General features: G+C 46.0%; 2 protein-coding genes across 37 annotated transcripts in view; both read left to right on the forward strand.

Annotated features, from left to right (window-relative positions):
• LOC135915154 (histone-lysine N-methyltransferase PRDM9-like) overlaps nucleotides 1-20,762 on the forward strand; it is a 473,262-nt gene that overhangs the window by 144,272 nt on the left and 308,228 nt on the right. The gene's annotated exons all lie outside the window — the stretch shown is intronic.
• Nucleotides 1-20,762, forward strand: part of LOC135915163 (probable pseudouridine-5'-phosphatase) — a 43,656-nt gene that overhangs the window by 11,648 nt on the left and 11,246 nt on the right. For 2 of the 4 annotated variants that reach the window (XM_065448202.2, XM_065448201.2), the window contains 2 exons: nucleotides 4,367-4,507; nucleotides 13,514-13,630. In XM_065448202.2, the coding sequence (XP_065304274.1) occupies nucleotides 4,411-4,507; nucleotides 13,514-13,630 (214 nt within the window). In that variant the 5' untranslated portion in view covers nucleotides 4,367-4,410. Of the gene's footprint in view, nucleotides 1-3,410; nucleotides 3,662-4,366; nucleotides 4,508-13,513; nucleotides 13,631-20,762 lie in introns of those variants that run through there. The other 2 variants (XM_065448200.2, XM_065448199.2) reach the window with 2 other exon arrangements.

Raw genomic sequence — 20,762 nt, forward strand, 5'->3', positions numbered from 1 at the left:
ACCGCGTAACGCGGGACATCGCCAGAGCATGTGAGGTAAGTTCGCTAGGTCATTGCATAGTGCACATGCATTTGTCGTCTGAATTTCCGGGTACATCTTGTGAAGAAGTACGGGGTTTGAGTATGCCTACGTCTGTAGAAGCCTTTGTGTCAAAGCCTGAGGTCTATAGTGTTTGCAATGTGGGAGGGGGTAGATCCTCCGAGCCAAGTAAAAGTACTTAGTAATTTCGGTGTATGAGGAAGGAGAGTCCCGAATGTCAGTGCCCCGGCGTCACGCTGCCCGGTAGCTACGCGTTTGATGATCCCTCGCGCAGCTCCTTGTGCCGAATCATTGAGGTTGGGCGGGGCACCCTCGATGTGTCCCGCGTGGGCTGAAAACCAGATCAATGTGTGTGGCTTGATCTCTCTGCTTCCTCATATCCCTGGGGCCAGCTCGGATATGGTTTCTTTGGCAAATGTCCAAACAGCTGATATCGAGTCACTGTAGATTGATGTGCTCTTGTCGTCCAATAAGGCCATCGCTATTGCAGCCTGCTTTGCGATTTCAGAGGACAGTGGGAAATGTCATACCCTATCATCCCAGGAGAGATAAAAACCGAAGTCCGGGAGGATGTGATGTTCTTGCGAAGAAGAACAAGACAGAAGAGACAACAGGGGTGGAGGAGGAAGAGAAATAAGTGATCAAGATGGATACCTGTAAATAAATGAGTGTATTTTGACTCGTACTTTATAGCAGGGATTACACTAACGCGCACTGAACTGTGAACGCACCTGTGTGGTTACAACGCATATCAAAGTGAAGCTGGTCTAGCGTAGCCACACGTATTCGCACTGTCTGTGGCGAGTGCTTCGGTATAGATGAAAACCAGCATCGACAGTAACAGATAATGAACACAAGCGCTATAAAACCGTCACCAGTGTGAGCATCGTGTGAGATGCTTTAATTTTGACAAATACCCAACTGTTATCTCCCTTTGCTACATTGATAAGTTAGGTGATGCTGTGCGCACCATACGTCACCGACTTTGTAACTCAATGTGACCGCGCTACGCTACCACTCATTTTATGCACCGAAACCAAAAATTTTGCTACGCAGAAAAATAAACCGGACACAACGGCGAAACGAGATAGCATTTCACTGAAGAAAGGCTTGTCGAGCGAGTGCCTCTACCGCAGCCGTGGCCTAGTGCATGGGCGTCCGTCACGGCTGCGGCAGGTGGGTGGTTCGAAACCCACTGCCGGACACCCACCGGTCACTAAAAGGGTACAGGCGCTCCACCTACCCGTCGCCCGGTAGCGTGCGGGATGTATCGACGCCTGGGAGAGGCTGATCAATGCTGCGGACCACCCTGTGAGGCACACAATTTCGAACGTAGCCCGAAAAGGTTGGCTTGTTAAAAAGAGTCGTGATGCGCATGGCTGCTAGGGTGGCACCTGCGCTGTGCGGCGCGCGATTTGTTCTATTCCATAGTAAGACCGACAGCCTGGTTACGCAAGCCACCAAATAACGCCCAGTGATATACAAAGCCCGGTGAATATGTACAACCGAGTGACACACAAAGCCCGGTGGCATATATACCCCGGTGGAATATATGGCCCGGTGGCACATAAGGCCCGGTGACACTTGGCGGTTGGTGTTAGCCCCTCTTTTGCATGCCTTAACAGTAACTTATCCGTGATGCTGACAATTCTGAAGCATTGCATGACTCAAAAGAAAACAACAACCTTGCCGGTACGACGCATATTTCGAATCTATGTGGATCAAAGTTACAGTGAAACTGAAAATTAAGTGTTATATCGTCTGTCCGTTTTTTAAAAGTTTTTTTGCGACATGACAGTTACGGGCCTGCCTTGCAAATCAGCAAGTGTCGTTCGCCGTATGACTGGTGTCGGATATGTGTGAGCTATCTGGAACGATAATATGGCGGCCACGCATATATTTAGCAATTTTAGAAAAGGTTTCCTCATACGGCTTGGGTTTAAGTCAAAACTAAGCCACAATGTAGCATAACACCGCAATATCTTCATGTATTCGACAACATACCTCAAATTTGATCATTGCAGCAGCTCGAGAGCTGCGAACCCGTACACGAGCACCAAACCTTGCACAGTCTCAATTATCAAAGTGCCGTTCCTCCATAACGTAACCCTTAGAGACGTGTAATTGCGTGCATAATGTGGCGTGTGCATACATATCTCGAGTGTCCAGTATTATCATTCGAAACAATGGGTGAAGTCAGGGAGAACTGCTGTAAATAAATTGGTGACCGGTGGTTGGATAGAACCCCTGTCCTCCAGCACAGCAGCCCTGTGCTCTTACAACTACGAGCTACAATCCTACGGATGATTCAACCATACCAAAGGCGCTCTTTCAAACTACTGACGCCTGCGGCAAGTGCCAGTCTTTTTCGCAATGTTCCCTAATGACAGCTAGCGCTTTCACGACCTGTATTGGAGTGCAATGCCTGCCTTTGAACATCGCATATAGATCCTATCACGTTTAAATATTGTTTTAATCGTTTAAATCCTTTGTCTCGCTTCGCTACCCATCGTAAATTCATATTGCCTAGTGTCCGTAGTAATTATGGTATATTTACTTAGCTTTTTTTTTTCAATAACATTTTCGAATAGCTTACAGACTCGTAAAATCTCCTTCATCTTGCACATGTTTAAGCTCAAGTAACTATGTTTAAGTAACTATGTTTAAACTAACTACGTTTAAGCAACATATGTTTAGGTTTAAGCAGTCTAAGTAACTGCTAAAACTTCCTGCGGTATTTTTAACAGTTAGACATGCAGTATCAATGCCTCGTGACGACAAAAATGCAAAAAATCAAAATTCAGTAAGGGCACAAACGGTCTGCGCTGAGATTCAGGCGCAGCGACGTCTTTATTGCAATTTACAGCTTTATTGGGCCTATATATTAACAACTCTAGCAAATTTGCTAAATTATCAATTTGCTCTCTTACTATATTTGTTAATTTGTTATTAATTATTTCAAATGTCACAATGACTTTCTCTTCGCTTCTGCATTTTTTTCTTATACACACTCCAATATTGTAAATTTTATTCTGGGTATATACTGTTACTTGCCCATTACTGGCCAAATAGCTTGCTTCTCCACCTAGCTCCCGTAGTGGATATGAGTCACTGTGGGGAAGCAACATATAAGAAACGACAGTTAAGTAGTGGGGGGTGACACAGCACGAAAAAAGAAGGCCGGAAGAGAGCCTACAAAAATATTAACTCCTAATGTTAAGAAACTATAGCATGTGAATTATTATTAACGATTGGAGTTAATTTAGTATCTCATTTTCAGGAGGTATTCATTCTTGTTCGACCCACTGCCACCCGATTCATGGCCAATCCCCCGTAGGGGGTTGTGCTATATCTACAGGCGCCAAACGAAACCAAACGACGTAGTTGCGGCAGCAGTCGAGGCAGTCCGTACTTGCACTTGGTGCCATGACCGCAATCTTGGCACGGATGCGTTTGGTAGATGCAGTCGCAATTACATGTGCCAGACTTTTGTTGCGGCGTGGCATGCCGTTCCATCGGGCACCAGGCACTGCGGGTCGGATGCGAGAAGTCGCTCGTTTGCGCACTCGAACATCGGGCTGCAATGCCACTGCCAGTTCATCTAGTATTCCCCGTTCGCAAGGTGTTTAAGGCTTCTTTCCTTGTTCATGTTCACTTGTTCACAACGCTGTCAGGTAGGGCGCTGAAACAGTTTCTTGCCGGTAATTTCATGTCCAGCGCTCAAACATTTCGACTTCCTCGCGCGGTGCAATGATTTCTAAGATGTTCCTGTTTAAACTACCTACCGCTTGTGCTTTCAGTACCTTCTCATAAAAAATGACTTATGTTGGTCGGCAGTTGGCACTCACCGTAAGCGTCCTTTCTGCCCGTGCGGCACCAGGAGGAGGCATGAAAACCTTTTGAACTCACAGCAGAGACCGCTGCAAACGCCACTGCAGATACCATGCTACAACTACGGAATATGTGTATGAGCATGTCTGCGTTCTTTCAAATATGTTTATTCCTGAAATTTTAACGTCGTCTCAGCCTGCCGGCATGCAGCATTGATTTTGTTTGCCTACTGGTACAAGGCGTCCAAAGCTGATTTTGGCTGAACATTACGTATTTGGGATGGTGGTTTCCTAACTGTAGCGTAAAAAAAGAACAGCGAAATTGTTAGCACGTGAGCAGAAGACGTACACGGGTGCCTGTTTCTTGCCCATGTCCTTTATACGGCGCTGTTTCTTCACCTGAATAAATTTTGCACCCAATGCGCGTCCTATGTATAATAGCACAAATTCGGTTCCGCAATGCCACGAGAATTCACGCGCCTACCCTTTACTTCCAGGTGCCCATCGACTGGTGCTCCACCTGCAGGCGCGCGGCTTTCCCATGACTAACGGGATAAGCTCCAAGCCGGCTTTGTTCGACCTCAGACAGCCGCGGCACAACGAATTGCTCATCCTCTTCCGCCACGTCTACTGCTCAGGCACGTATCCATTAGAAGAGTGGATAAAGCTGCATTCTGGAATGTTCAACGTAACCCCGTCGAAGTTCGACGAAAGAACACCCTCCGAGCAGTTGGGATCCGTATTTTGTGGATAGAAATCTTCCCTAGAGGAGTACACATCAGCGAGGTTAGTGAATCTTCTTGAGCAACGGCAGAAATTCAGTAGTGGATGTGGCCATGGAATAAGTTGGTTCCTATAGAGTAGACTAAATCGCTACTTGGAAATATTTCATCACGTGAGCTGCTAAACGGGAATAGCTGTAGGAACTGAAATCTGCATGCCTATCTGCATATAACCACAGCTTTCATGTGATTTTTCTTGGGGAAATGTTTCGTTTGATACTTGCATAATTGGTAATACGGGGGACCTTAAAGTTCTGGTATCCTAAAGGAATATTCGCGTATATTTATGAGAAATTTGCGAAAACCATAATGCGTCAACAGCAATATAGCCGTGGTGGTATAAGCATCGTTTCTGGATTCTAATTATTATTTTTTTTTTGCAAGCAGCTTGTCTCCTCTAAGGTATCGTAAGGTATAGTAAGAGTGCCCAATACTATACAGTCTTCCACATAGCGCAGGTTTGATGGAAAGATGCAGGCAGAACGCTTACTCCCTGGAGAGTACTCTGTTCAGTTGTCAGTCTGATCACTACAAAAAATGTTAAGGTGGGCGCCCATTTTATGCATTATTTAGCAGCACCAGATATCTTTTTGTGTGATGTCGATTTCTAATCTCTGTCCCGCCATCGTACGCCCTAAGTACTATCCACTGATTACGTGCCCCAATAGGCGGATGCTGGATGGACAACTTATGTCATTGACATTACGCAACTGGTCATGTCAAGCAGCCAGTAGTGGAGAAAGAAAAGAAATGAAGACAATCGTACCAGAACGTGCATTCCGCGAAGAGCGCTGAGCCACATGGAAGTGAAGACGTTGTCGGTAACAGAAAATTGTAGTAGTCGGCTGCGCATAATTGTATAATTTGGCAATACGGCATGTCGTTTCTTTGCTTTAATGCTAATCGCATTAACCTAGGCACTCATTGTGAGATGAGCTTGTTTTCCCTTTTGTCCTCTCATCGCTCTTAGTTTACTGCGACGTGTTTAGAAAAAACCGAATTTTTCCTTTAAATCAACAAAAAAGAAGGAATTATGTTTTTTACAAGTACACAATCCTAGGTTCACCCCGAGATGACACCATTGGTGGGATTTCTGGCGTATTTGAAGTGCACGGAAACCGAGACTTTTGTATCCAGAATGCCAACACTATTGCTACGCAACACAAACATTAACTAGATCGTGAATGCAACACTGCTTTCCGAAAGCACCTGATCTTGTTCTCTTTGAGTTTTGCTTTGCTTCTCATACAGCGTTCTCAGCATGCAACAACCTGGGTTCGGTTTTTGCCTGTCTACTCTCGAATGCATTCTACAGCTCGCACTGTTTCCATGGCATTACGCTCATCCCGTTCATCGCAACTTCTGCCATTTCAATAAATACTGCACAGGCAAAACATTCTGCCAAGCCTACTCTAACCATTGTCAGGAGGAGGGGTGCCCGAGCCGTACGTTCTATCACTCGCCAGAGTAATTCGAGGCTGGTAGAGAAAACACGTATTTACGTCTTCTGTTGTATAAACAGAGCAGCGTTACACGTCGAGAACGCGGGTGATGCGCAAGCGTATGGAGGCTATAGGGCACGCGAAACTATCGGCCCTCGGTGCGCCTTTGACGCCTACACTGTCCACATCGCAAACCGTATTCAAAAGAGGGCTCGCGCGACTGTGACATACGCAGCAGCCACCGGAGTAAAAGGCCCCCTTGTCAACATTCGCTTACTATTGAAATTACCTAGCATGGTGTCACCACGCACAGACAGACACGAACACTCCACACTCGATGGTCATGGACACTCGCTGTCGAAGCGCAGGCGTGACGAATCGCGGCAGCTGCAGCGAGCGCGGTGATCTTCGTGCTGCCCATCGCTTCAACAAAACTGAGTGGTAATAGCAGTGCGCACACAAAGCTAGGAGCCTTCGGCCCACCTATACTGTACCCCCAAAGCAGATCGCTTTCGAGACAAAGCCCACGCGACCGCGTGTAACCGCGCCGTGGGAGATTATGGTGGAACCGCTGGCAGGGTAGTACACTTCAGTTCCGCATGGTGGCAGGGTGGTAAGGGGCGCGTTCCCGCATTCTTCCCTCGTGACATCTAGCGGTTTAAGACGCTGCCGTTGAGACCATGTGCCTCCGGTCACAGCATCAGCAATCAGAGGTGGTGACAGGTGCTGCACGAATTTCCGAACTCGTCGCTTGAGGAAGTGGCGCTCGAAGAACCAGTTGGCTTCCGCGTATGGGTAAGGCATGGCGGTAACGGGGGAGCACCCCTCATATTATAGTGCAATATAGTGCCGAAAATAACCCCCTACTAATGGAAGCTCAACATATTTGTGAATAGTAAGCGAGGTTGGTTCTTTCTAGATTGTTTCGCTGTCTATTAACAGCAAACATTTCGGCAGCGCAATTTCAGGCATATGCGTGTCAGACGCTGTCTTCAACATGTAAGTTTAAAGAGTATGAAGGCGCTTAGCAGTTCATATCTTCAAATTTCACCGTTGTCGTTGCCCGTAGTGCTATATAATGAGCAGACGAAATTTGCAGTCAAACGGGAACCAGCACAGAGGCCCAAGTGCCTTCCTCGTTTGCGGCTTCAGAGAAACAACGTCCATTTCACTAGCTGGCCAGTTACGCTTGCGCGTAAAAGTAAAGTGAGCAGAGCCTTGTTTTGTTTACAATAATGGAAGGTGCAGGGAACACGTGACCGAAACTCTGCTAAATCTTACTGTCACGTAGAGATCAAATGCCACCGCCTCCGAAACCTCTAAGCTGGTTCCCAGTGTTCTGAAAGAATAAGGGGAATGTGTTTCAAGCGCGGTATGTTGGATAATCAAAATGTAACGCATGACGCCAGAGTGCGTTGGCGTGCTGGAAGACGACCAGTACATTGTAACATTACAAGCGCTCCTCGCGTGGCATACCGGTACGCACAACATCTGGTCAAATCGTAGTGATTGAGAACACCGGCATGGGCATGACAGCTGTCCTTCCTGGAAGCATACAGGCCGTAGTGAATTCTGGTCCTACCATACACGAAAAGAAACGACGTCAGGCAACCTCGGCCTGAACACGTTGCTGAAATTCATATCCAAGCACACAGGAATCCCGCGAATTAAAAATTACCATAGCTGAAGCAAGTGTGGCGTTCTCTATGCTGAATATTTAGATACAACAAATTACAAAAGACAAATTAGAAATATGGAAGGCGAAAGCAGTGTTGGCGCTTAACGAAAGAAATCAACTTCATATGTTTATACAGGGGGTCCCAGCTAACCTTAGCCACAGTTTCAAAATATGAGAATGCCACATAGCTAGACAAAATCTATGAAAATGTTGTTTGCCGTCGCTTGGAGATCCTAGTTTTAAGTTTCTCAGGTTTCTCTACAATTTTATCATTGGAACTTTTGAACTAATTACAATATATTAGAATTGAATAATTAATTAGGACTAATTATGTATCTAGGTAGAATTTAAAAAAAAGATAATCTGAGTATCTGCAAGCGACGGTAAACAACATTACTTTGGTTCTGTTAAGCTACGTGACATTCTTAATTTTTTTTAACTCTGCCTAAAGTTAGCTGGGACACCCTGTATATAATACAGATTTATTATCCAGAAACGCACTCGAGATAATGTCACAACTAAACATGCTGTATTTACGTATGCTATTTATCGAATTATAACACTGCGATGTCTGTAGCGTTGTTACATCTCTGCAATTTTCTGCGTCGTCTAAGTTGCTTGACACGCTGACTTATTATTGCATTGTATTAAATAAATTGTTGTCCAAAACTCGTGATTGGTGACGCATATTCAGTGGTAAGTCAGTGTTTTAGTACATAGTAATCCTAATCATTTAGATAGCGTACCTGAGAGAAAACTACAGAAGCGCTGGGGCGCTGTAACCTGTGTTGTGCGAAAAACGTATTGCAAGTGACCTATGACAGTCAGTGCTCACGTGATCAGTAACATTTGCTGTCTACGGATACCACCTTCATCCTCGGTTATCATTGTTTACCTTATTAATGCGATTTCAACTATATGGACACTCCGGGCGCATTTCTGCCGTCGGGCTTGCCGTCGCCGTCACCGTGAGATTCGTCATAAAGTGCAAGGGAGATAAAACCGTCGCTGTGCGCCGTATGCTGTATGTGCCAATGAAAGCTTGTGAGAGTGAGCCGGCGAACGCGGTTCAATCTCGCGCGCTCGAACCAGGAACACCGGCATGAAGCGTGCCCTTTCCTGACGCGCGCGAGAGAGGGGGGACAGGCTAAGGAGGAGGGGCGTTCTTCGGCGGGTGCTAGGGTGCCTCGATGACCTCCTGGCCCGCCACACCGTACAGAGTGGAGACAACCGCGGCGTCTAATACGGAGTGGGGCACGCGGATGGCGGACGCCGTAGTAGACATAGAGTTTCCTACAAAATTACTAGAGGGAACTCTGGCGCTAGTGTCTACGTGAGCTACAATGGGAGCGGTTGTCCCAGCATGGGAATTATGGGAAGTACATGGATTTGCCTAAACTTCGTTCTTTTGGCTTCAAACAGCTTTGTGACTTTGTAAACTCGTCATTTTGAACAGTTTATTGCGTAATAAATAATTAAATAAACATCATTAAAATTGTCCGACGGCAGGATTCGAACACAGGGACTCTAGTACAGAAGCCTGATACTGAAACCACAAAGCCACGGATGCACGTATCGACAAGCGAATGAAACGCACTTATGAACTTATCGCGGGCATGCCAGTGCTTTGAGACGCTAGAGACGCTTGGCGCGTTTCGATTTGGGCACATAGGCAAGCTCAATCGTTGCAATTAATAGCAACTGTACGAGTTCCCGGCGTCTTCTGCACTTCGACGAATATAGATTGCGCTGAAATATACGACAATAAGATTTATATAGCGTAATATACAAAGCCACAAGAACGTTTGAATTCATAAGCACGAAGATCAGACAAATGCATGTACTTCCCATAATTCCCATGGTAGGACACCGACTGCAGCGCCAGAGTTCCCTCTAGTAATTTTGTAGGAAACTCTATGGTAGTAGACGCCTTTGGCGGGCGCCGTAGGGACGCGTTGCCAGCGCTCGTGCGTCTTGAAAGCAATCTCTGACGCGTGCAAAATGCGCGCCCGCACTATGGTGTCTAGATAGGGGAGGTGTGATGACCGGCCAGGAAAACCTGACCCCCGTTCGCGTGAATGCCGCGGGGCGGCGCTGTTGTCAGGGGCGCCAACAGCACGCGCGGCCGTCCGCTGCGTGTTTAGAGGGAATGCTGTAGTGGAAACGCATTTGACTGAGTTTTAGAAATTTTAGCTAATACTGCAGTCCCTTAGACATCGCAAAGATGGTATTGCGCTACGGTTATCATGCGGTTTTCGAATACGGGGTAACACAATTTTTCTGCTGGCAGAAAGCGAGCACGCATTTTAGAAATTCCATATTAAAGCCACTAAATCAGCGGGGAGCTTATCTATCGTAGAATGCTGTTTCCAGGATTTATATGCAATCGTATTCTTTCTTCTCCGAGGTCAACGCGATAACTGCTAGGATCCCCCGGAATGTTCATTTTCGCCACCCGTATTTTTTTTTTGTGGGCGTTATTACGTACGAAAGCGTTTAAGTTCGTTTACACCTGCCAAATCAGCATTAAACCATGACATACCTTGTAGTGCAACGTCCTGGAGTCATTTCATTCTCACTGCAATTCAAAAACCAGATAAACAAAAGCAACATGTTTCTGGACGAGCAAACTTTATTGTATACAACAGAATGTACTTCCAATTCTGCTGCTTGTTTCACATCAAGCAAGGCTTCGTTATTTTGCCTTTTTTCTCATCCATTTCCTGGTTGAGGCTCTTCAAATGAAAGTGGATTCTGGTAAGGCAGAAAAACCTGACCACCGATTCTGTAAGTGCCAGGCAATGCTCCACACAACCAATTTGTGGCACATTTGTACTCGCTTTCTTGAGTATGCTGAAGGCAGCTTTAGAATGCAGACGCGTTCTGCTAAATTCATGTGTTAGCCTGCTTTCAAGAGCTTGAATCAGACGATACAATGACTCCGACGGGTAGAGAAGCCCACCCAAGTCCCACTCTTTGGAGGCATCAGCTGGGAGTTCTTTTGGGACACAGTCCCTCGGCACAAGGCAGGCATCCCTGCATGCTGCACAGCTAGTTGAGAGCACACGCTTCCTGGCCACGTAGCCTGCAATGCAGTATACCAAGCGAGCATCGCTTCGTTTTTCAACATAGTCCACATGGTCCACGGCCACTTCAACAGCCTCCATGGGTAATACATCATCTTGTTTCTGATTTTCCAGGAATGCCTCTTCCGCAGAAAGAAGGGAGTCTCGAAGTGCTGGCGACACGCTTCCACCTCTAGGGCTCTTTGCAAGACTGTAAAAGCTCAAGCACCTGCAAATGTTGAAATTACAGGAAGCTGTTCAGCAAAATTATTTTTACAGCCAAAAATATACAAGTACCTGATGATAAGGATGAACTGAGCCGGGGTGGGGTAATCATTTGCACCACTTGCCTGCCGTACTATCCCAAACGAGCGCTCAAGGCAGTCTTGGCTCAGGTGCGACGTCATCAGGTATCTGAAGCCGACCTTTTTGGTTAAGTACTTCAGGAGGGCCTTTGTGGAATGTATTGAAACACGTAGCGGTTTGTCGGCCCTTGGAATGGCATGCGCCCACTTCAATAACAGTTCTTGGCAAGTCGGCGCACGGAAAAGGGACACTTTTTCCGAACAAGATTTATAACCGGAATCGCACCCTGGCACGAAGCACCACCTCTGAGTTTTTTTCTTTGAAGTTGAAGGCATCTTCGTCCGCCCACAGCAGTTATAAATAAGCAGCACACGCAACAATCTGCAGCAAAACACACCGTGAACTTCCGGCGCCCAGGCGCTGTCAAGCCGGACTCGCTGCCTTCTCTGCGCAGTCTCCGCGGAAATGCACACGGCGCCCCGGGCCGCAGCGCTCTGTATTGCCCTAGCGGCAGTCACGCGCAAGGGGATCACCCTTCTCTATGGGAAGGGCGCCGCGGTCATCACACCTCCCCTATCTAGACACCCTACCCGCACCGCCCTCATCTTGAAATCGATCTGCGATGTCTGAAAAGTGCACATAGTATCGGCATCTTCGTATGCGCTGTGTTCGCGATGTTTTGTTCGCTTTGAGGCTGAAGATGCACGAAGGTAAATTCGCTTGCTGCTGCCGCGATTCCTCACTTTAGCACTTTGACAGTGAGTTTCCGCGCTCATGGAGCGACATGTGTTCATGTTTACCCGTGCTAGCGTGACGCCGTGCTTGTTAATTTAGTTAAAAGACGTTGGCGGGATAGCTGGTTTGAATCCATGAAAGAACATGTAAGCGCGACTGAACAAGAACGTAGAAAGAAGCAAGCACACGAATACAGCGCTTCGTCTGTGGTTCTGTTTGTTCCAACATCTTCGTTCAGTCACGCTTACATACTCTTATCATTGTTAATTGAATTACTAAGCGAATGCTTACAAGTTTATACGGCTGCTAAAACTACTATCCTTACTTCGTACAGCCATCCCCTAATTCGCTATGCAATCGGTGCTTCGGATTTGGGGTGAAACTGTGACCTTTTTCTAAAATTCATGCAAGTCCACTATTTAGCATTCGGCAAACGGTGCCGCCTTTAGTGGAGTTACGAAATCTTTTTTACTTATTTTCATTTTATGTTTCATTTAATTAATTACAATATTATCTGCTCTTGAGCCACGTTGTAAGGAGCGTACGTGTCAGGCATCTTCATATAACCACTGACGCAGGCGGATAAAACATGTGAACAGCTGCTCGCCACAGCTTGTGAAGGCTTTTTTTTAATATCATGCACATATGCCTATTTAAGGCATTCTTCAAGAAACCACCAAATTTTAAAAAAAAAATTTTCATGGTAGCCACTTTAGCGTTTAGTGATGTAGTGCCAAAACCAATAGAGCGCACATCAAGTCCGTGCGTTCGCACATATCTGTTTGCTAAAATATGGCCTCACTCTGGCGCACTCTATCCACGAGCTAAACACTGAGGCTTGCATGGTCGTTTTTGTCTGAGACTGAATTTGTCATATGACATATTTACATATATGACATCAGTACTGCTTATTTTCTTGTGTTAAAATAGATTGCGCAGAAAGTGTGCAATTTCGGTGAATGCGTCTTCACTGTAAGAAGGGCATCGCAGAGTTAAATCAAAGACAACAAACTTTCAAGCCACAACGTACTTGCGTTACTACACCGCCACACTTATCTATGGCACCTAATAGGTCCGCTGAAGGGAACATTTGCACCACGTACCTGAACCCACTCCTGTTATATAATAGCGCTCATCTTCTCTGCCTACTTTGGATGCTACCAACTGACATCTCTGAGTTTTCTATGCTTCACTGCGCCTTGACGGTAGCGACATCTGTTAAAAATGTCTCTCCCGCGCTGAAGAAACCATGTTAACGATGTTTCAGTTGCTGTAATCATTTGCTCAATTCAGGACGGGCCGTTGGCCGTTTCTCTTGCATATGTTGCTATATCTTCAGTTACCTTTCACATTTCAAGAAAAAAAAGGCGCAGTAATTTTCCTCGTATGTCTTTCGTTGCTCGCTACTCGCGGTTTGTTCTATACACAGTAGGCATTCCCAGAGAGTACCTGCTTCTAGGACGACCAGTTTTCAAGCACTTCTGCGTAACCACACTCGGAACACTGCTTGTTACCGTTGCTTCTGTACTGAGCTCACCTATGTAAGACAAATATTTCTGGTATACAGAATTATTTTCAACCAATACACCAGTCTCCCGTATTGGCGGCCACTAGCCATGGCTTGTACTCAACGCAGGTTCCAGCCATTCGGCGAGCAAGCGAGGTGACACAGGTGCTGCTGCTGGTAAGGGCACTCTGCCAGCCTTCAAATCCGTATCCCACGTGATTTTTGACCTTGACGGCCTGCTTGTAGGTGAGTGACACCTTAGTAACGACAAATACGTGCGACCACAAAACGCAGTTATCAATTTAGTGTAGTTGTGTCGCTCCAATTATCCGTTATGGCTTTCACTTTGCTTTTTCGTCCGTTGTGAAAGGGAAGTCCTCAACATTAATGTAAACATAGTATGTAGATGAAAGCTTAGTCTGGGATTCCTTTGTAAAGGCTTATAGATTAAGTTTACGGGAAGATGTACATGTCCAGAAAGCACATTTCTTCTCGATCATTTGATATATCCACTGCAAAGCAGCAATACGCTTCGAACTGACCGCGAAACTGTCAGCGATATTACTTTCAACAGTATTGCTGTAAACAGTACAACTCATTGATCATTCGCAACGCAAATGGCCAGATGCATAGAAACAGTAGGGGCGAGAGGAGCACAGTTTATTAACTCAAGGTTTATTCGTAATGTGTGTGAATCAAATATATGAGATCAGGAAAAAACAGTACGAGACTTAAATATGGCGTGACAAGAACAACAGCCTCATGGCTTATGTGCAGTTATGTCTTATGTAGAAAACCTACTGCTGTTAAGTTGGAGCGATGCACGGCCCGCTCAAATGAGACCGCGCATGCTTCTGCGCGTTGTTTTTGTCACCTGATATATGTAAACTGGCCCATGTTTCCACCTACGGGGCAGAAACCTCGAGGCTTACGAAAATGGTTCTACTTAAATTTAGGATGACGCAACGAGCTATGGAAAGAATGATGGGTGTAACGTTAAGGGATAAGAAAAGAGCAGATTGGCTGAGGGAACAAACGCGAGTTAATGACATCTTAGTTGAAATCAACAAAAAGAAATGGGCATGGGCAGGACATGTAATGAGGAGGGAAGATAACCGGTGGTCATTAAGGGTTACGGACTGAATTCCAAGGGAAGGGAAGCGTAGCAGGGGGCGGCAGAAAGCTAGGTGGGCGGATGAGATTAAGAAGTTCGCAGGGACGACATGGCCACAATTAGTACATGACCGGGGCTGTTGGAGAAGTATGGGAGAGCCCTTTGCTCTGCAGTGGGCGTAACCAGGCTGGTGATGATGATGATGATTCTTATAAGCCTTCAGCTGAAATGCAGTACCCGTGTTGGCGTGCATCGCTCCGTCTTTTTGCAATGTAAAGCATGGACATTTTCATAAGTCTAATAATGTTATTTTATTCAACGGTATTTTGGAATGCAGCAGCTTGAAGGAAAATTGACTTTGTAATGCCTTCTACAGTAGCCCATTAGAGTGAAGGTTCCTAGGAAGATAGAGACGCAGGGACCAAAAGCGGCCGAGAAGGCGAAGGCGATGAAACAACGTTCCGACAAGGCGACTTGGCTTCACCAAAAAAACGAATTTTTATCTCCAAAGATTGGCTCTAGGGTGAAAGTTCACTCCTTCGGCCACTATAGATCGCTGTGCAGTGTTCCAATATGCAAACGCTTATCGCACTAAACACACGAGGTCGCATTCGCGCAGAACACACGCTGTGGTAACTTTACATGCCATAAAGAGTGCTACGAGGGCTGTGACGTTTCAATCAGCTCCACGCATGCCTCTTTGAAGGCGAACGATGTTACCCCTGCATTTTGAGTTAGACGAGGTCAGCGTTCAATTGTGTAGTCATCTTGAGTGTCCGAACTGTGTCCTGCTTTTGCTATCACCTCTTACTATTGTCGGTCTCTGTTCTTCGTTAAAGACACAGAGAAGTTCTACGCTCAAGCTGCAGAGAGAGTGGCCTCTCGTTATGGCAAGAAATTTACCTGGGAGCTCAATAGGCGAGTGCTGGGAACCCCAGATGCATGCGCTGCGTGAACAATTGTCGAGACTCTTGGTCTGCCGCTAACTCCGGGCGGGTTCTTGGAAGCAGTGGATCGTATGTCCCAGGAAGTGTACCACAGCGCGCACCTCATGCCTGGTGAGCGCTCACTTCTCGAGGTTATTTTTCGGCGCTGCAGGTGCAACGTGCATAGGCATCAGTAACACTTGGCAAGTGGCGAGTAAATGAGAGATATTCTTTGCTAGCTTCTCACTAAATAATATAGGTGTTGATGTTACACTCAATGAATAATGGATGATAGAACAATTATTCCGAAAGAAAAACGCGCTTGTAAAGATATCAAAGGAACTTTAATTGGCGAACTCTATGCGAAGCACAAGAATGTAAAGCATGCACAAATAGGCAGACAAAGTATCTCCGCAAATATTGAAAACACAGACAAACTGTTCCTCTTCACAGTGGACGCTCCTGCCTCAGCTGCCATGACCTTACAATCCTTTACTGACACATTGCCGTGCCAACGAAGTCAAAGTCAATCGAATTCTGTCAATCCTCACAATTTCACAATGCTGTAGAGGTTGAAGCATATTGTTATTTCTCACGAGTGAGTTTGGATCCTCAATAGAGAAGCCGTCTCTGTCTACCCTCTGCTGCTCCTACAACAGTCCATGAACCTCAAGATAAAACTGGCCTTGCTCCAAAGGTTTCATTTTACCGCTGGCCACTAACGAGAATAGCTTCAACGTAGCAAGCAGCATGGTGGTAGAAATGAGAGACTATACCCTATGAGACTACGAAAAATACTCTAGAACTGAAAACAACTTCACGTCGGTGCGCAGTGTCACTGGAGCTGAGCAGTATTTTAATGACTGTCGCTGTGAACTGACGCTTTTATTAAAGGAGACGAGCTGCGAGGCAATTGGAATATATGGCAGAGACCACTGATGACACCTTAAAAGCTCAACACAAACCATACTTCTTGTTTTCCTCGGTTTACAGGAGGTTTCTGAAAGCATCAATTTCGAAGAACATACAGAAGATGCAATCTAATGAAGCGGGTTCATTACGACCATTAATGCGTATGGGCACGGTCTTTTCCGTGAAGGACTGGAAAAGGGCCGTTGTAACATGGCACATAGAACAGTCGAATGTCTTCGTGACCGAGATGTAGTACGTTTGTCCACGTAGAGAAGTCTTTGTTTACAAGGGTGTCTTGAGCAAAACGCGCCCAGGATGTCGTCGGCCGCAGTCACTGAAAACACTCCAATTTTGCAACATACTCCTATGTAATAGGCGCGGTGCTCTGGCGAGCAAGAAGAAAAATTCGTCCGCAAGCCAGAGAGTATTTGGTAAAAGACCTCTCGTGCTCCGAAATAAACATTCCACCACCAAACAAAACTCCACCATGGGACCAACTTGGGTAACTCAGTAAGTGGTACTGTTTACATGCGTGCCGCTGTTCAACGAACCTTTTCCACGCCGACCTTGGTCACTGCGGGACTGTGTATACATACATCTGTTCAAAGAAACTCTTTGGTGCAGGCTTGGAGCACTGGGTATGCGCCACTCGATCTGTGCTAGTCTTCAATGAACCTCTTCGATACCAACTTTGGTCACTGGGTATGTGCCAGTACGTATGTTCCGTTCCTTTGTGAACGACTCTAATGACGACTTTCATAACTAGGTATGTGCCAGCGGAATGTGCTGCTCTACAACGAGAAAAGAGATCCCTAAAAGATCTCCAATGCTGAACGGAATCGAACCCACGTAGTAATGGTTCCTCAAGGACAGCAACCCGACTCCTTTACAGGCTGCGTAACAAATGCAATGGGTATGCGCCGCTTTTCAATGGATGCCTCTCACGCAGCGCTTTAGCGAGTATTGCCATGGTGGTACTGGGTATACCTGCCGCTCTTGAAGAACCTCTCGCCAACTAGAGAGACGAAGTATGGACAACGGGGCGTACAGCAAGCGAAGAAATAATTCTCAGCATTCGCAAACACCGGCTCGACACGCTTCTCGTCTCGGAGGCTACGCGCGAACTTCGTGTGCCATCTGGTGCGCAGTGGCACCAGATGGCACAGCGTGTCAAGAAAGAAGTTCTAGAGAGGAACCCAGTTGCCGCATGAAGCGTTTAACAGCGTTCGCAGTCGCCGGCGCTGCATGTGTTTGGAAGGCCAAGCGTAGGCTTCACGGCGGCTGTGTTAGACGGCGTCAATTTTTCTTAGGGAAGCGCGAAAGAGCAGTCCCGCTGCTGTACAAGCCTCACACATGACTCGTTTTGACGGTGGGAAGTAGTATTGTTGCTGTATTGATTCAACGCTAACACATCACCGTCGACAGGCACCCTTGCAACTAAACAGGCATTCATGATAGCCAGTCAGCTTTCGTTAGTCCGTGTGGGACTACCATTATCAAGGTAAATAACACACAGCGGGTCCTGACCACGAGAACTGAAATATACAGAAGAAAGAGGGTTGCAGTCATTGCGGCAAGCATTAAAATATCCTGTCTGAAACTTACCACTGTCCTTAAAATAAATGTACCATCATTGCACTCTACCAGTACTAACATATCGGGAAAAAAACGTGGAGTTTAATAAAGAATCCTGAGAACAAGTTAAGGACCGCACAATGCGTGACGGAACTAAAATCGCTAGGCCTAATCTTATGAGACAGGAAGCGCGCGGTGTGAATCAGACAGCAAATCGCCGATAGCTGATATTCGCGTTTCCATAAAAGAAAAAGAAACGCAGCTCGGCAGGCCATGTATAACGTACTGCAGAAAACCGGGGGACCACAAGAGACACAGAATGGGTGCCAAGGGAAGGGTAGCGCAGTCGAGGATCGCAGAAAATTAGGTGGAGTGACGAAATTGGGAAATTTGTGAGCGCTTGCAAGTTGGAATCAGCTAGGGCAAGATAGGAGGAAGCGGAGATCGCTTGGAGAGGCCTTGCATTCGGTCTTTCTGGGGACAGAAAAAGCAGGCTGATGATGATGATTATGGTGATTATTATTATTACTATTATTATTATTATTATTATTATTATTATTATTATTATTATTATTATTATTATTATTATTATTATTATTATTATTATTATTATTATTATTATTATTATTATCGTGTCACCTGAGCTTAAGTCAGACATATTGCTTTTTATACATGAGAAAAACTTCGCGACGGCGATAAGGACAGCCCAACGCATTCGATACTCATCATTCTCCGCTGTTACAGCGTGAACTAATCGACGAAACAGTCTCTATCTCGGAGGATACTCGGGAAAACAAGCCGGTTCTGTGCTCTTCGCTGGTCAATATGTAACACATACTGAGGCTACAGCTACCATTTTGTTCGCTAAAGGCAGTTGCATTGAGGTTCTCATAGCATGTGTAAAAATTCAATCACCATTTCTCACTCACACTCAACGCTGAGTGTGACGTATATGTTATTACCTCTTTACAATATCATCGTGGCAAAAGTGCTCAGCTCATGTGAAGCCAATGACCTGGACAGAACTTGGAAGGAGTCTCTGACACAATGGAAACTACTTAAAGAAGTGTAGCCAATAGCGAGGCGAACGTCGAGGATAAATCATGAATGCTGGTCTAAATTTTTGTCCTTTATGAAAAATCCAGGTACAACGACAAAAGCTGATCATTGTGTAATTTCGGCGCTTGCAATCGGAGGAGCCTTATCGTGAAGAAGATAATAACAATACCTGGGAAGCATGCAGGGCAAAAGTGGGCACAACAACGCTCCGCAAAAGACCCCGGGACACTCGATCAATTTTCACAAATGAATATTCTACCGTTGTTACCACTTATCCCCAGGTAGTCTTTCAACAGGCGATGCCTGCTAGACGCCTTGGCGGCAAGAAATTGAACATGACACACAAAAGTATGATCTCCGAGCACAAGGGCACTAAGAAAACAACGGAGCTCATTTTAGAGTTTTTCTGCTCACCCAGCCTACAGGAGGAGTTCTGAAGATACGTGGTCATGTGACGCCTGCCAGAGGATATTTTCCTCCAGCAAAGAAGGCAAAGCTACCGGCGATCGAATGCTTCTTAGTAATGCGCTGCTCAAGCCTGAGGTGATAGATTCTGCCACACGCTAGTCTGTTGCAGTAGCTGTGCCCACAATTGATGCGGCAATGGTACCAGGGGCACTATAACGTAAAGCTAGCGCAAATTTTTCGATTCCAATTCTGCGATCAGCCCACCGCGATTGGTCAAAAACTTTTGCGGATCATCCCCCATTTCGCGTGCCTGTCACGCGACGTCACGAAAATCACGATAGGTCCCCTTCTGATATGGCGTGTACACACTGATTATGCATGATTGGACCGAACAATATTTCTGATTCGACGCCTTTTCGCCATTAGCTCTCGGCTATTGGCCAGAAGTTTCCGGGCTGCATCCACTTCACCTGCCTGTCACGCGACGTCACAAAACCGCAAAAATTCACCGTGTCAAAGTGACGTGTACGCGTTAAAGATGCATTAATATGCCTAAAAAACTGAATTTTCTTCTGAATACCCACGGGCTGCCCCGCTCCGAAAGAAATAAAAAATGGCTGCCACCGATAGCTCAGGCACTGGTTACTCTCACCTGCCGGAGAGCATGGGTTTATTTGCGTATAATAAAACCTTTTGCGTGGCCGTGTAATGTTTTCGAGCACTTTCGACACGTTTATGCCAACTCTTCTTTCCTGAGGATCCGTTTTAGCGTCATTTTTAAGCTTCCGTTGCATGCCGCAGCGATTTTCGACTAGCCACCGCAAGTTATGTAAGGAAAAGCGGACCAATCGCAGACGCCGGCACCACCCTCTTCATTCCGTTATCGATTTTAAGAACACTGGCTCGGCCCCATCGAACCCTTCTCCACTAAAGCGTGCTCTTTGCTCCTTGTCAGCCAATTAGATAAGACAAGCCGCTCAGTGTACGCAATGTTATTCGTTTTCAAGCAAACAAACGTGACCTCCTGTGAACGTCGAGAGGGTTTGATTCGTCTGTTCAGACAATCCTGTGTGTCACCGCCTCATGCTTGCGTCGGGGTTTACGCAAATTTGACGTCAGCAGATTGGAATAAAACATATTGGAATAGCTTTACCATTAAGGGCGCCAGTTGAGCGAATCAAAGATACCACGAGTAGGATTTTCACAACAGCCCCGTTGCTACCAAGATCTTTGCTTCACTAGCAACTTAATTATAATTTAATATGTGCTGCCTATTGCGCTCATTGGTGCGGTACCGTATCACCTTATATGTGAGATAGTAGTAGTAAGATTCATTAGAACCCTGAAGCATATGTTGCTTAGGTTGTGCTAAGAGCAACACATG

The sequence above is a fragment of the Dermacentor albipictus genome, chromosome 8 (genome assembly GCF_038994185.2).
Source record: "Dermacentor albipictus isolate Rhodes 1998 colony chromosome 8, USDA_Dalb.pri_finalv2, whole genome shotgun sequence".
In the NCBI taxonomy this organism is placed as follows: domain Eukaryota; kingdom Metazoa; phylum Arthropoda; class Arachnida; order Ixodida; family Ixodidae; genus Dermacentor; species Dermacentor albipictus.